General features: G+C 46.2%; 1 protein-coding gene across 4 annotated transcripts; it reads right to left on the reverse strand.

Moving 5' to 3' along the window:
• Nucleotides 1-10,456: 10,456 nt before the first annotated feature.
• On the reverse strand, nucleotides 10,457-14,017 carry LOC109778711 (pentatricopeptide repeat-containing protein At3g16010). Of its 4 annotated transcripts, none has more exons than XM_020337274.4 (5): nucleotides 13,725-14,017; nucleotides 11,499-13,325; nucleotides 11,298-11,398; nucleotides 11,055-11,194; nucleotides 10,457-10,764 (listed from the first exon to the last, which is right to left on the reverse strand). In XM_020337274.4, exons 1-2 carry the CDS (start codon nucleotides 13,792-13,794, stop codon nucleotides 11,509-11,511), a joined length of 1,887 nt encoding a protein of 628 aa, XP_020192863.1. In that variant the 5' UTR covers nucleotides 13,795-14,017; the 3' UTR covers nucleotides 10,457-10,764; nucleotides 11,055-11,194; nucleotides 11,298-11,398; nucleotides 11,499-11,508. The 4 variants fall into 4 exon arrangements, with proteins under 4 accessions (XP_020192863.1, XP_073356507.1, XP_020192861.1 ...); XM_073500406.1 differs by having other exon boundaries at nucleotides 10,457-10,801; XM_020337272.4 differs by having other exon boundaries at nucleotides 11,298-13,325.
• Nucleotides 14,018-14,524: the final 507 nt, after the last annotated feature.

A 14,524-nucleotide genomic window follows, 5' to 3' on the forward strand; every position in this document is an offset into this window, starting at 1 on the left:
ATTTGGGAGCTATTGTTGTGCGTAGGTTGCATCACAATAGATTTCATGGAGATTTCTTTGGTGGAATTTATGCAACCTGCTTAGCTGATTTTCTTGGTGTAACCATACGTGATGATGATATTGAACTGCCTCCTAATTATCTAGACTTTAATGCTATGGTTCACCATCAGGTTGTCGACAGGAATGAACCACCTCTCCAGTACATACTAATCTTTGAGAGGCGTCACGCCGTCAATATTGTTCTTCCTGCCCCTACTCTCTTTGACTTTCAGGAAAAAGGGAGACATTACATAACCAGAGAGGAGGCGGAGGAGTATAGGAGGAGGGCTGAGATAGCTCGCCTCCAAGCTGCATCACACGATGCAATGACCGTTGCATCTCAGTACGACCCCAACTACAACTATGGATATCCGCCAGGCCATCCGTGGCAATAAACCAACTTAGGCCAAAAGCCTAAGCTTGGGGGAGTACGTATTTCTCACTGACATTACATTTATGTTCAGACACTCATTGCTAGATGTCGGTGCTCATACTCTTTCATTTTATTATCCATGCTAGTTTATTTTCTTTTCCTGCTTTCTTCTTGTGTGTTTGAAAAACCGTAAGAAAAAAAATTAGTAGTAGCTTTTAGTTAGTTTACTTTTCATGCTGTAGTAGTAATAATTAAAAAGAAAACCCAAAAATATTTCCCGTTCTTCTTTTGCTTGTTGGGAGTTTTCCCGTGTAAATAGTTTTATTTCTTTTCTTTTCTTTGGGGTCGATAGGAGAAGACCATAATTAAATTGTTGAAGTGGCTCTTATATGCATTATTGTTGATTTAACCAAGAGCCCATATTGCCTTGTCTTCTCCTGTTTATTGAATACTCGCAGATTCCATCTTAGTCCAATGTACGTGCACTATTATTATTATTCACACCGTTCGGTCATGCAAGTGAAAGGCAATTATGACGATATTTGATGGACTGATTGAGATGAGAGAAGCTGGTATGAACTCGACCTCTCTTGCTTTTGTAAATATGATTAGTTCATCGTTCCTGGTTCAGCCTATTATGAATAAACATGTTTGCAATGACAATTAGAGATTATAGTTGCTTGTGCCATGCTTGATTAGCTATGAGTTATAATGGTTTACCTTGCGTGCCAACATGCTATTAAAATGGTTGTGATGTGGTATAGCGGGGTGGTATCCTCCTTTGAATGATTTAAGTGACTCGACTTGGCACATGTTCACACATGTAGTTGAAACGAATCAACATAGCCTTCACGATATTTATGTTCATGGTGGATTATATCCTACTCATGCTTGCACTCAATGTTTATTAATTTTAATGCATGTTCATGACTGTTGTCGCTCTCTAGTTGGTCGCTTCCCAGTCTTTTGCTAGCCTTCACTTGTACTAAGCGGGAATACTGCTTGTGCATCCAATCCCTTAAACCCCAAAGTTATTCCACATGAGTCCACCATACCTTCCTATATGCGGTATCTACCTGTCGTTCCAAGTAAATTTGTATGTGCCAAACTCTAAACCTTCAAATGAAATTCTGTTTTGTATGCTCAAATAGCTCATGTATCAACTGGGGCTGTCCTTATCTTCCATGTTAGGCGGGTTATTCTCAAGAGGAGTGGACCCCGCTCCTCACTCACGAGAAAATGGCTGGTCACCGGGATGCCCAGTCCCATGCTTTATGCAAATCAAATCAAAATAATTGCAAACAAAACTCCCCCTGAGACTGTTGTTAGTTGGAGGCACTCGTTGTTTCGAGCAAGCCATGGATTGATGCTTGTTGGTGGAGGGGGAGTATAAACTTTACCATTCTGTTTGGGAACCGCCTATAATGTGTGTAGCATGGAAGATATCGCCATCTCTTGGTTGTTATGTTGACAATGAAAGTATGCCGCTCAAAATATTATTTATCTCTATTTCAAAATCGAGCTCTGGCACCTCTACAAATCCCTGCTTCCCTCTGCGAAGGGCATATCTATTTACTTTTTATGTTGAGTCATCACCCTCTTATTAAAAGCACCAGCTGGAGAGCACTTCTGTCATTTGCATCCATTACTATTAATTTATATTGGGTATGACTATGACTGGATCTCTTTTACCATGAATTACAATTTTAGTCAGTCCTTGATCTTTAAAGGTGCTCTGCATTTATGTTTTGCGGTCTCAGAAAGGGCTAGCGAGATACCATCTTGTTATATCATATCATGATTGTTTTGAGAAAGTGTTGTCATCCGAGATTTATTATTATTGCTCGCTAGTTGATTATGCCATTGATATGAGTAAACATGAGACCTAAGAGTTATTGTGAATGTGGTTAGTCATAATCTTTGCTGAAAACTTGAATGCTGGCTTTACATATTTACAACAACAAGAGCAAACAGAGTTTGTAAAAGTTTTTCTTTATCACATTCAGTTTATCAACTAAATTGCTTGAGGACAAGCAAAGGTTTAAGCTTGGGGGAGTTGATACGGCTCCGTCGTATCTACTTTTCCAAACACTTTTGCCCTTGTTTTGGACTCTAACTTGCATGATTTGAATGGAACTAACCCGGACTGACGCTGTTTTCAGCAGAATTGCCATGGTGTTATTTATGTGCAGAAACAAAAGTTCTCGGAATGACCTGAAACTCCACGGAACATATTTTTGGAAAATATTAAAAATACTGGAAGAAGAATCCACGTCAGGGGGGCCTCCACCTGTCCACGAGGGTGGGGGCGCGCCTGCCCCCCTGGGCGCACCCCCTGCCTCGTGGGCCCCCTGTTGCTCCACCGACCTCAACTCCAACTCCATATATTCGTGTTCGGGGAGAAAAAATCAGAGAGAAAGATTCATCACGTTTTACGATACGGAGCCGCCGCCAAGCCCTAAACTCTCTCGGGAGGGCTGATCTGGAGTCCGTTCGGGGCTCCGGAGAGGGGAATCCATCGCCATCGTCATCATCAACCATCCTCCATCACCAATTTCATGATGCTCACCGCCGTGCGTGAGTAATTCCATCGTAGGCTTGCTGGACGGTGATGGGTTGGATGAGATTTGTCATGTAATCGAGTTAGTTTTGTTAGGGTTTGATCCCTAGTATCCACTATGTTCTGAGATTGATGTTGCTATGACTTTGCTATGCTTAATGCTTATCACTAGGGCCCGAGTGCCATGATTTCAGATCTGAACCTATTATGTTTTCATGAATATATGTGAGTTCTTGATCCTATCTTGCAAGTCTATAGTCACCTACTATGTGTTATGATCCGGCAACCCCGAAGTGACAATAATCGAGACCACTCCCGGTGATGACCATAGTTTGAGGAGTTCATGTATTCACTATGTGTTAATGCTTTGGTCCGGTACTCTATTAAAAGGAGGCCTTAATATCCCTTAGTTTCCGCTAGGACCCCGCTGCCACGGGAGGGTAGGACAAAAGATGTCATGCAAGTTCTTTTCCATAAGCACGTATGACTATATTCGGAATACATGCCTACATTACATTGATGAATTGGAGCTAGTTCTGTGTCACCCTATGTTATGACTGTTACATGATGAATCACATCCGGCATAATTCTCCATCACCGATCCAATGCCTACGAGCTTTTCACATATTGTTCTTCACTTATTTACTTTTCCGTTGCTATTGTTACAATCACTACAAAACCCAAAAATATTACTTTTGCTACCGTTACCGTTACTTCCATATTACTTTGCTACTAAATACTTTGCTGCAGATACTAAGTTACCCAGGTGTGGTTGAATTGACAACTCAATTGCTAATACTTGAGAATATTCTTTGGCAGAGAAGGGAAACACTTACGCGGAAGCAACAGGAACGCCCACCTTGATCTTTGGCAGGGCCTTCCGGTGCTTTGTTGGCGCAACCTTGGGCTGCTTCGCGGCCTTCTCTGACGGCTCAGGAGTAGATGTTCGAGTGCGCTTCAGGGCCTGCATACTTGGCGGGGCTGCTTTTCCACACCCACTCGCTGGATCATGCGACTGCTTGGAACGCCTCCCAGAACGAGGTGGCAAGTCGACCTCCTCACTGCTACTTGAATCCTCACTATCTCCATCACTTTCGTCGTCAGATTTCCAGTCGGCACTCCCTCCTTCGCTCTCCATTCCCTCCTGGACTTGCTCCCTGTTTGGCATCGAGTACATCTCAGTATAAATCTGCAAGACAGGAGTTAAACAAGCGTCAGTCGGATTCAAGAGCAATTGCAGATCAGAATAAGAAAACACTTGGCAACGAGGACCTGACCTTTTCCTGCTCATGGTCGGCGTCGAATGGCAAAACTCTCCTGGACCCCCTAGGGTTATCTTTGTTTCCAGTGATGCCCCGCAGCCACTGTGCCACCGTCTCCTTGGCGACCTCCTCCGAGTGGACCCGAGCGGTATCATCAGTGCCCGAGTACATCCACATCGGTTGATAACGGGCTTGGAGAGGCTGGATGCGTCGACTGAGGAACACTTCCAACAAATCCATTCCAGTCACACCCTCACGAACTAATTTAACGACCTGGTCGACTAACAGAGACACCTCGCATTTCTCCTCTGGAGTCACAGTCAATGAGGAAGGTTGGTGGACTCGCTCCATGGTGAAAGGGGTAAGACCGGTCGACTGACCAGGAGTCGGAACATCTCGGCAGTAGAACCAGGTCGACTGCCATCCCCTAACTGACTCGGGAAGGGTCATAGGAGGAAAAGTGCTTCTACCCCTCATCTGAATCCCTAAACCCCCGCACATTTGGATCACATGTGTCTTTTCGTCAGTCGGATTTGCCTTCTTCACAGTTTGGGAACGGCAGGTGAAGATGTGTTTGAATAAACCCTAGTGCGGTTGGCAGCCCAGAAAGTTTTCACACAGAGAGACGTATGCCGCAAGATATGTGATGGTATTGGGAGAGAAGTGATGAATCTGGGCACGGAAAAAGTTCAAGAAATCCCGGAAAAAAGGATACGGAGGCAGAGAGAAACCACGGTCGACATGGGTTGCAAGGAGGACGCACTCACCCTCACGCGGCTGAGGTTCGGACTCGTTCCCCGGCAATCTTCAAGATCCGTGAGCAATCAAGCCCACACTAGCCAGATCCTCCAAGTCATCTTTCTGGATCGTGGATCGAATCCAGTCCCCCTGGATCCAACCAGGCCGCAAACCAGACCTCGACGACGACCCCCGAGTCGTCTTCTTGCCCTTCGCCATCGCCGCCGCCTTCTTCGAGCGCTCCAAGGCCGCCATCTTGTCCTTCCCCATGGCGGCGGAGTGCGCACGGGCCGAGCAGAGACGACGAGGGCGGAGGAGGATGCGGTGGAGGAACAGAAGAGGAAGAGATCGATTGAGACACACTGCACATCGCATCGACCCGAGCGCTATTTATGAGGCCACTTCCGAGTGGCTGACATGTGGGCCCGAGTAATCTTATTATATCCCGCAACAGTCGCTCGCCCGATACGTGGCGAAAAAGGCGGCGCGAGGATCGAGGCGCCCCTGTCTATCCACTCCGATAACTGCGGCATGCTCCGTCCCGTGCGCTTCTCCAAAATTTTGAATCCCATAAGATCCGGGAATCACAGAGCAACTAATCGCGCCAGGATTTCACACCATAACAACACTCGAAGATCATCGGCATAACTCACTCGACGGCCTCTGAATTGATCAAGGCGACTGAAACGAGGTTGAAGCTTCAACATGATTCACAGATTCCAGTGAAATGCCTCCGAAGCATGGAATAGAGTCGGAACCAACTTCAACTCTTTCTTCACTCGGTCCTCAATCCATTCGGGGGCTAATGACGATGACATGTACCTAGGATAGGGTCATAGGCCTGACCTAGACGCCCTACCCAAGAACACTGCCCTAGAGTCAAAGACATTCAAAGTACAACAGAAGATACCGACTGAAATCGCCTTGGAGTGCAATCCACTCTACCAGCTAACTCACTCGGATACCCCAATTCCATTCGACCAAGATAGAGTCACTCGACCACACGAAAAATCACTCGGAGTACAGAAGGTCTAAAGCCACTCAGGATGGCAACTGTCAGGCGTTCACTCCGTAGTCTTAAAGATCATTTATAGCTCTTTATAGCTAGCGTTACGAGTAACGCCTTGTCTTAACGTACATTGAACCCTGTGTAACTGAGGGCTGGAGGGGTCCGGCGCACTCTATATAAGCCACCCCCTCCTCTGGCACAAGGGTTCGCACCCCCTGTAACTCTCACGCATAATCCAGTCGACCAAGCCTCCGGGCACCGAGGCGTAGGGCTATTACTTCCTCCGAGAAGGGCCTGAACTCGTAAATCTTGCGTGCACAACCTCACCGTAGTTAGGATCTTGCCTCCTCCTACGTACCCCCTATTCTTACTGTCAGACTTACTCCCACGACAACAACCTCTTCGACCAAGGGGTGGGATTTTCAGGGTGAAAATGTTGAGCCGAAGCATGGAGCGGCCATGTTTACACAGTTCATCTAATTTCATCAAGAAATACGTGATTGGACAACTCACATTCAACTTAAAAATGATTTGGTAGAACATATGTTGACTCACCTAGGAAACCAATAGATGTATCGACTCTTTTTCTTTCAGTGTCTGGTACAATTTTATTTATTTTTAATTGTAACGTATGGGATTTTTATTTGGTTGCATTTATTGTGATGTAGAAACTATATAATTTATTTGATTGTAAACTATGCGCTATGTTTCTTTTTATTTATATTTATGAGCACAAAATGTCAGTGAAAAATTAGCCCCCCAACTGGTCAGCCAAACCAAATGGGTCAGTCAGTTGGGCGGACTGGCCAGAAAAAAGCAGACGAGGGCGGACACCGCCCTTACAATCGATCCGAATGAACAAAAACAAACCAAATCCATGTCCGTTCACGTCGGCGCATTGGAGTTTGCCTTATGACTTTGGTGATTTTGGAAGGTCTCAAACACTTGGGGCATGTTTGGTACATATACTAAGCTTACCATCATTTACCAGATTTCTTTGCCACACATGCCTAAGATTATACACTTGAAAAACGTCCGACCTGCCCCCTTCCCCTCCCGGGTCGCACGCGTGGGCGACCCCGGGGGGACGAAACCCTAACCAGCGAGCCACCTACCCCAGATCCACCAGGCCGCTGCCGTCGCCGGTCCTGGCGGTGGTGGCGGCCCCCTGGCCGCCGAAGGCGGCGGGGAGGAGAGCGCGCCCGGCGGGGCTGTCTTCGCGCGAAGGAGGGCTTCATCGGGCGGCGCACGGCGGCGGTGCTGTAAGGCGGCGGGCGGCGAGAGGAGGGTCGTGGCGGAGCTGCGTGAAGGTTGGCGGAGGACCCGGAGCTCGGAGGGGTGAGCGGCCATGGAAGTGGCGGCGCGGGCCTGGAGGCGGCGACGCAGAGGCTGTGGCGCGAGGTCTGTGTCCGTGCGGCTTCCTCGGGCCATGGATGCGGAGCTGGCAGCGCTGCGGCCGTCGGTGGTGCTTCCTGGAGGCGGCCGAAATCGTAGTGGAGCTGCCGCCGGCGGCCATGGAGAGGGTGTTGCGGGCTAGATTTGGGCCCAGCCAGGGCCCGATCTGGGCTGGGGGCCCGGTCTGTACGGCTGCTGTCAGGAGCGTGACAGCAGCGTGCGGCGGTCCCTCGACCACAGGAGGTGCTCGACGGTGGGGGCTGCGGGTGCTCGGCCAGATCGGAGTTGGTAGAGAGGTGGGCTCTCGTCGTGCGGGTCGTCGGTGTTCCATGGCGCATCGGCCACGACATTGATTTGCTGCGGCGGCGGCGGTGTGAACAACGTGGACGGCTGCCCCATTCCGGTGGGTGAGGAGGATGGCGTGCGACGTCACAGACGAAAGTCTTTGTCCGCCTTCGGTCGGGGTCGGCGACGACGGCGCCCGTGGGTGTCGTTTCCCTCCTTGGAGGCGTCGCCGAGGTGTGTTGACACCGTACTCGCTTCATTGTGGTTTGGTTGATGTCTCCGGGCGAAAGCCTAGGTTTGGAGTTGGACCGGCGCGATAGCGGCATCCTCGACGTCGTTCCTCTCTTGGGAGTATCGTGTTTGGAGACACGGCTTGTAGGTCCTAGGTTGCTTTCCTCCGGCACTCGCTGCTTTCCAAGATTGTTCTGTAGGGGCGCTATGGTCACCATTGCTAGCGTGTCCAAGATGACGCCTTTCTCGGGACGGACCAAATTCCGCCATCCACCCTCTTTAGGATGGCGCGTCAACGAGGAAAGTCAAGATGAAGATGTTCTTTTTGGAGGCGGCGGCATTGGTTGAGACGCGGCCTTACTGCTCAGTTTAGGACAGGCTTTTCTTGTTGTTGTTGTTGTTGTTGTTGTTGTTGTTGTTGTTGTTGTTGTTGTCATCATGTGTGGGGGGCTGTCTTCGGACTGGCCGGTGTGGAGTGTTGTGACAGGTTGTGCGCAACAAACTATCATTTTCTTGTATTCAAACCTCTATTTTCTATAAAGCTAAGGTACGCAATTTGCGTACTCTCGAAAAAAAAGATTATACACTTAATATAAACTTGCCACAGTTCTTTTGAGTATTTTTTTTCCATGAGTGTGGCTGCAAACCAAACATGGGCTAACTCAGTCAAACTTATCTAACTTGTGACGTGGCATAGTGTGACAAGTTTAGTGTGCCATCAAGCACGCCTTCAGCAATGAAGCAATGTCAGCCCGTAGGTAAGCCCCTGTGCACAGTAACTGAAAAGATTAGGCATATTTGCCGGTTATGCTAGTCTTGGAAGGCTGCAAGTCTGCAAGTACTCCCTCTGTGGAATCCACAGAGTTCCGGTGAAAGATACTCCCTCCGTGAACAAATATAAGAGCGTTTAGATCTTAATTTTAGTGGTTTAAACATTTTTGTAAATTACTTTTTACGAAGGGAGTCAAAGTGTGATAAATAAAGACCTGGCTAGTACTAAAATGCTGCCAAACTACAACACACAGGGGGAAAATAAATGTTTTCGTGCCATATAAAAGCTCGAAAAGCCAACAACGTAAAGGAAGTTCCGAAAGCTACTTGCCTTGGCGTTTTAATAAAAGTCGAGGCGGAGGGGAAACCCCTTTGATTTCAATTTTTTTTGGAAAGCTACGCGTACAGCGAGAAGTGGGGACAGCTACCATATCTTTGATTTAGATTCTTATATGTTCTGACTGCAATAGAACACCTGAAAATGTTTGATTTACCAACACAAACACGACAACACGTACCGTAACTTCAGGAACTGCAGCACGCACACTCCACTGGTGATTGCTGAAAAAACAACTCTCAACATACAGTGGTTAACTTTTCACCAAATGGTCTCAAGTTTTCAGTAACAGCCCTCACATCTTGACGGAGAAAAGTGATTCTGAAACCATTCAGAAAAGTATTTAGGCAGCAGAGGGAAGAGCAGTTTACGGCGGCTGGCAGTAGCTGATTTTGCGACGGTCGGCGTCACGATGGGCGCAACTCCATATATTGGGGGCCAGCAGCAGGGATTTGTTCCCACAACACGGATGGCGTTGCAATGGTAGAAAAATGCTTCACCCAGTCGCACCACGGCTCATGTTCCTCACCTTCAAGCGCAACATGAAACATGTTGCAAGCAACTGGGCGCTGTTGAGATCCGGTGACTGCCACTCACGCCATCCAACGGTTACAAAGGCGTCCGGTCCAATCCAAACATCACCCGGCCGACGCGTGGTGCCGCCAAGTTATAGGCTTTTTTTTCTGGCAAGTTGCTCGTACTGGTATAATAAAGAATTTGCTCGTAACTTTAACCTGTTTTCTCCTAACTGTGCATCAACACTGAAGTCTCTTTATTGCAGCAACTCCAACTCCACTTTTGTGTCCAGTTATACTTTCAGTGTGTAGTTGGATCTTAACTGTCTTCGGCCTGAAATCAATTGTCTAACACAAAAATCAAGATGACATTTGCTCAAATAAATGACAACCGACTAGAAAATTGCAAATATTGTGCAAACGAAGGAGCTATTATTTCAGTGGGCAGTGAAATTAAAATGACATTATGAATGATGCTCACCCATGAACACATATGCTAAGGACATAACGTCATCCTCGCAGATGATGAGATTTTTCAAACTAGGGCTAGAGTTTCTGAAGGAAATCCTCCCTGACTGCACTAAGAGGCAAAGATATACCCTTCTCACAAGCACCGGTCGTCAGTGGTGACACACGGCCGCGTGCCATGGCCTAGCCAACAATGCTCCTCGGTGAGCCTTGTTTTTTTTTCATACGATCCAAAATGGATTGGGTTCCACTACAAAAGATAACGGAACAAAACACAAAGTCTCACAATATAGCATCCTGGTGCAGAAACGAAAAATCCAAAAGGATAGGTTTCCAGATGGCCAGCAAAAGCATCAGCCTTGCTGCCGCATGCACCGTGAGCCTTGTTATGGGCAGGTATGAAATCCGCATCAGCAACAAGCGCATAGTAACACCATTTTTTTGCAGTAACCCTGTTGATTTGAAACCCTAGCTGAGAGCAAAGACCACAATAGCTTTTATAGTAACACCATTTCTTACAAACGCCGTATCAGCTTCTATAGCAACACAAATTTTACAGACGCCAAAGACACATTCACACGCTGTTAGTTCTGAGTTGGTCATTTGGACAATATCTTGATTCTGGACGCCTACCATGTTTTTATTGCATTGCTGGTTCTTTGCTAGTTTCGGAAGGCTCAAACACTTAGCAATGAAGCAATGGCAGCCCATAGGTAAGCCCCTGTGCACACAGTAGCTGGAAAGATTAGGCACATTTGCCGGCTATGCCAAATTTGGAAGCCTGCAAGTATTTCTTAGTGTCAGAATCCACAGAGTTCCTGTGAAAGAGAAAAGTGTGAAAAATGCTGCCAAACTACAACACACAAGGGGGAAATAAGAAAATGTTTTCACGCCGTATAAATCTGGAAAAGCTATATTTTTCAACAACGGAAAGGAAGTTCGGAAAGCTACGCATAAAGAGGGGAGAAATGGGGACGGCTACCATATCTTTGATTTTGGATTCCTACGTTCTGACTGTAATATAACGCCTGAAAATATTTCATTTACCCACACAAACACGGCAACACGTACCGTAACTTCAGGAATTGTAGCATGCGCGCTCCACCGGTGATTGCTGAAGAAAAAACTCTCAAAATACAGTAGTTAACTTTTCACCAAATGGTCTCAACTTTTCAGAAACAGCCCTCGAATCTTAGCGGAGTAAAGTGATTCTGAAACCATTCAGATAAGTATTTAGGCAGCTGCAGATTATCAAAAAATTAAAGAGGACGGAACATAACGGTATTTTGGTCATTTGCTAGGTGAAATACACACCTTCTACGTTTGTCTAGCTGCTGTCCTCCATGATTTTACCAAGTAACAGTTCACTTGAGTGGCACAAAAAAAAAAGCTTTTCATATCGAACAGTTGCAGTGCTGCACAAAAACTGGGAGGATCACTCAAAAATATTAAAGCTTGGATCAAGATGTTTTATGCAGAACACTACCAAAAGGTATGTATCCTGTTCCTACTGACCATTTTCAGTTCACTCTTGATCAACCTTTCCAATCGCCTCAAGTATAGATGAATATGTAATAAGATCATAGTCAAATCCTAACGCATTCATCTCTTTCATCAATTTAGCTGCCTCCTCAAACATGCCTGCATGACTCAAGGCACCAAGAACCGTATTATATGACACAGCATCTGGTTTTATTGCAGACTGTTTCATATTAGAAAGCATCCCCATTGCACGATCAGGACCTCCTGTTTTTGCCAGTGCATTCAGGATAATATTGTATGAATTGATATCAGGAATACACCCATGGTCTTGCATTCTTCTCATTGTAGTAAGGGCTTCATCAAGCATGCCTGCTCTTGCCAATCCAGACATGAGGGCGTTGTAAGCATAAACATTAGGAGTGCAACCAAGTCTGTTCATCTCATCAAACAGATCTACAGCATCATCAAGCCGTCCAGCCTTCCCTAAGTGTTTTATCATCACCGCATACACTCGAGCACTAGAGGAGCCACAATTTTCTTTTAGTTCCTGAAATAGCTCGTGTGCAAGATCATACCGTTTGGCTTTTCCAAGAGCATCAATCAGGCTGCAATATGCCGCTGGACATGGAGGGAAGCCCTTTTCATCCATCTCCTCCAGCAGCATCATAGCCTTCTCCGTCCTGTTGGTTTTGCATAATCCATCAATCAAGATTGAGTAGGTGAATGGACTAGGGGAGATTCCACTTTCCTTCATTCTCTCGAACCATGATGAAATCTCAGAAATACGAGATTTAGATTCAAAAAGTGCTTTTATTATAGTGTTGTAGGTCACCACGCTAGGAATACACCTTAATGTCTCCATCTCCTCAAACAACTTCATAGCATCATCTAAACGACCAGCCTTGCCCAAGAAATTTATCATATTATTCATAAGAACTGTGTCTGGCCTGCAGCCTTCTCGTCGCATTTCATAGAAGAAGTTATATGCTTCATCAAATCTCCCAGCTTTACCAAGTCCCCTAATTAATTCAGTGTAAGTAAACACATCTGGTCGGCAGTACTGATGCCTCATCTCTTCAAACAAACTCAATGCTCCATGAACATTGTCCAATTTAAAGAGCAAAGCCATTAGCATGGTATATATCTTAGCAGTTGGCTGCATTCCATTGTCCTTCATCTCATTCAACAACCAAATTGCTGAATCCTGGCGACCAAGTTTGCAGAAAGCAGAAATGAGCGCACTGTAAGTCACGGTGTCTGGGAAGCATTGGCCCTCGTTGCTCATCTCATTGTAAAGTTCATGCACTTTCTCATACTCCCCCTCATGCATTAACATGATTATCATGCTATTATATGCCTGAGCAGTGGGTTGACACTTTCGTGCCTTGATTTGGTAAAAGATTGCAACTGCCTTACTGATCATCTTGGCATTTCCCAGCATCCGGATGATGTCTGATAGCTCCATCGGCGTGACAACACATACAGGATTCCGTACCATTTCTTGGATCATTTTCCACATTTCACCATACTGCTCTACTACCTCTAAACAGCGTATCAATGCCATGTAAGTGGATGTGTCGTGTTCGTAATTCCTCTTCCTTGCTGCCCATCTGAAAAATTGCATCTTCACACTGACCCCAACATCGGTGTTCATAACCTCTCTTACCAACCAGTGATCAACTTTCATCATTAATACCTCCAACGCCTTCTCAGCATCAGGGCCCCACTTGAATATCTTCAGGATCCTAATGAACCTCTCATCCATGACTCGTATGGAATGTGTGTACCTTGGTCCAGTGGTTGCTACTGCCTCCTCACTCTGACGAACCGGGGCCTGGAACATCTGGACAATCTCATTCTCTGTGCGCCAGCAATTCAAGATTTTCAAACAAAATAAAAAAAGGCATTAGTATTAAAAATGTCATTTCATACAGCAACAGAGATCGTATTAAAACAACAATCTAATCCAGCACACATGAGGACTAATCTCAGAAGGAAATAATTTATTCTACCTCACTAAGGCAACTGTTACAGATGGCTGCATCAGAACATGATTTCACTCGAGTTAGCAGTATAAAGAAAGCTGATCTGACCTTGTAATACGTAATGATATCATAGCAACTAACAACAAAGGTCAGGTTCCTGAAACCCTTCCTAATTTCCGCTGGAACTTATGACAGAGCCCACGCCTAGCACATTCTTAGCAAACCGAAATAAAGGGGAAGCGTTGATGGGTGGGGGTGGGGGTATGTGTGTCACCTGTTTGCTTTACCCTCCACGCGAGGTGCGGCGACGAGGAGATGCCCCGGACGGCGAGTAGGCGCGCCATCTCCGTCGGCCGGCGGCCGTCGGCTTACGATACGGCGGCGAGGAAGAGGAGGGGGTGGGGATAGGCGCAGGGGTTACGAACGGGCCCTGCAGGATGTAGGTGGAGTCAGATTTGGGCCGTGGGGCTGGGAGCCCAACCAGGGCATCACTCGATGCGAGTTTGTTGACGAGCTCAGGAGAGTTCACAATTTAACTAGGCATGCTCATGCAATTCCTATCCATTGGGTCTGACTGTAAGCAAGTGGTTAATCACATCAATCTGGCAGCAGGAAGCAACTACGGCAGCATAATTAGAGAGATCAGAGATTATAGTAATAGCTTTAGTGATTGTGTTTTTAATTTTCAATCAAGAGCTTCGAATTTCGACTTTAGTGATTATAGTATAGATTTAGCTTTTTCCTCCCCCTTGGTAGACACTTATGGTTGGGAGCTTCACATAACGTGAAATCCATTCCTGTAAACATTTACAACATGCAATAAAGCCTAGATGCTCTTTCCCTAAAAAAAGGCATGCTCAAGTCAAAAGAGAGAGAGAGGGAGAGGCATGCTCAACTAAAATAATAATTAACTAGGCATGTTAAATCAGGGGAGTTGTTTGTGGTTGGGTTTGCCTAATGATCCACTTGTTATAGCTGTAATCATATATGTTGATCAATAAAGCCTAGCAGAAAAAAAAGCTTCTGAGACTCAGATTTCACATCATAGTAGGGGAGCCAAAAATATGGATGACC

Source organism: Aegilops tauschii, chromosome 5, assembly GCF_002575655.3.
Source record: "Aegilops tauschii subsp. strangulata cultivar AL8/78 chromosome 5, Aet v6.0, whole genome shotgun sequence".
In the NCBI taxonomy this organism is placed as follows: domain Eukaryota; kingdom Viridiplantae; phylum Streptophyta; class Magnoliopsida; order Poales; family Poaceae; genus Aegilops; species Aegilops tauschii.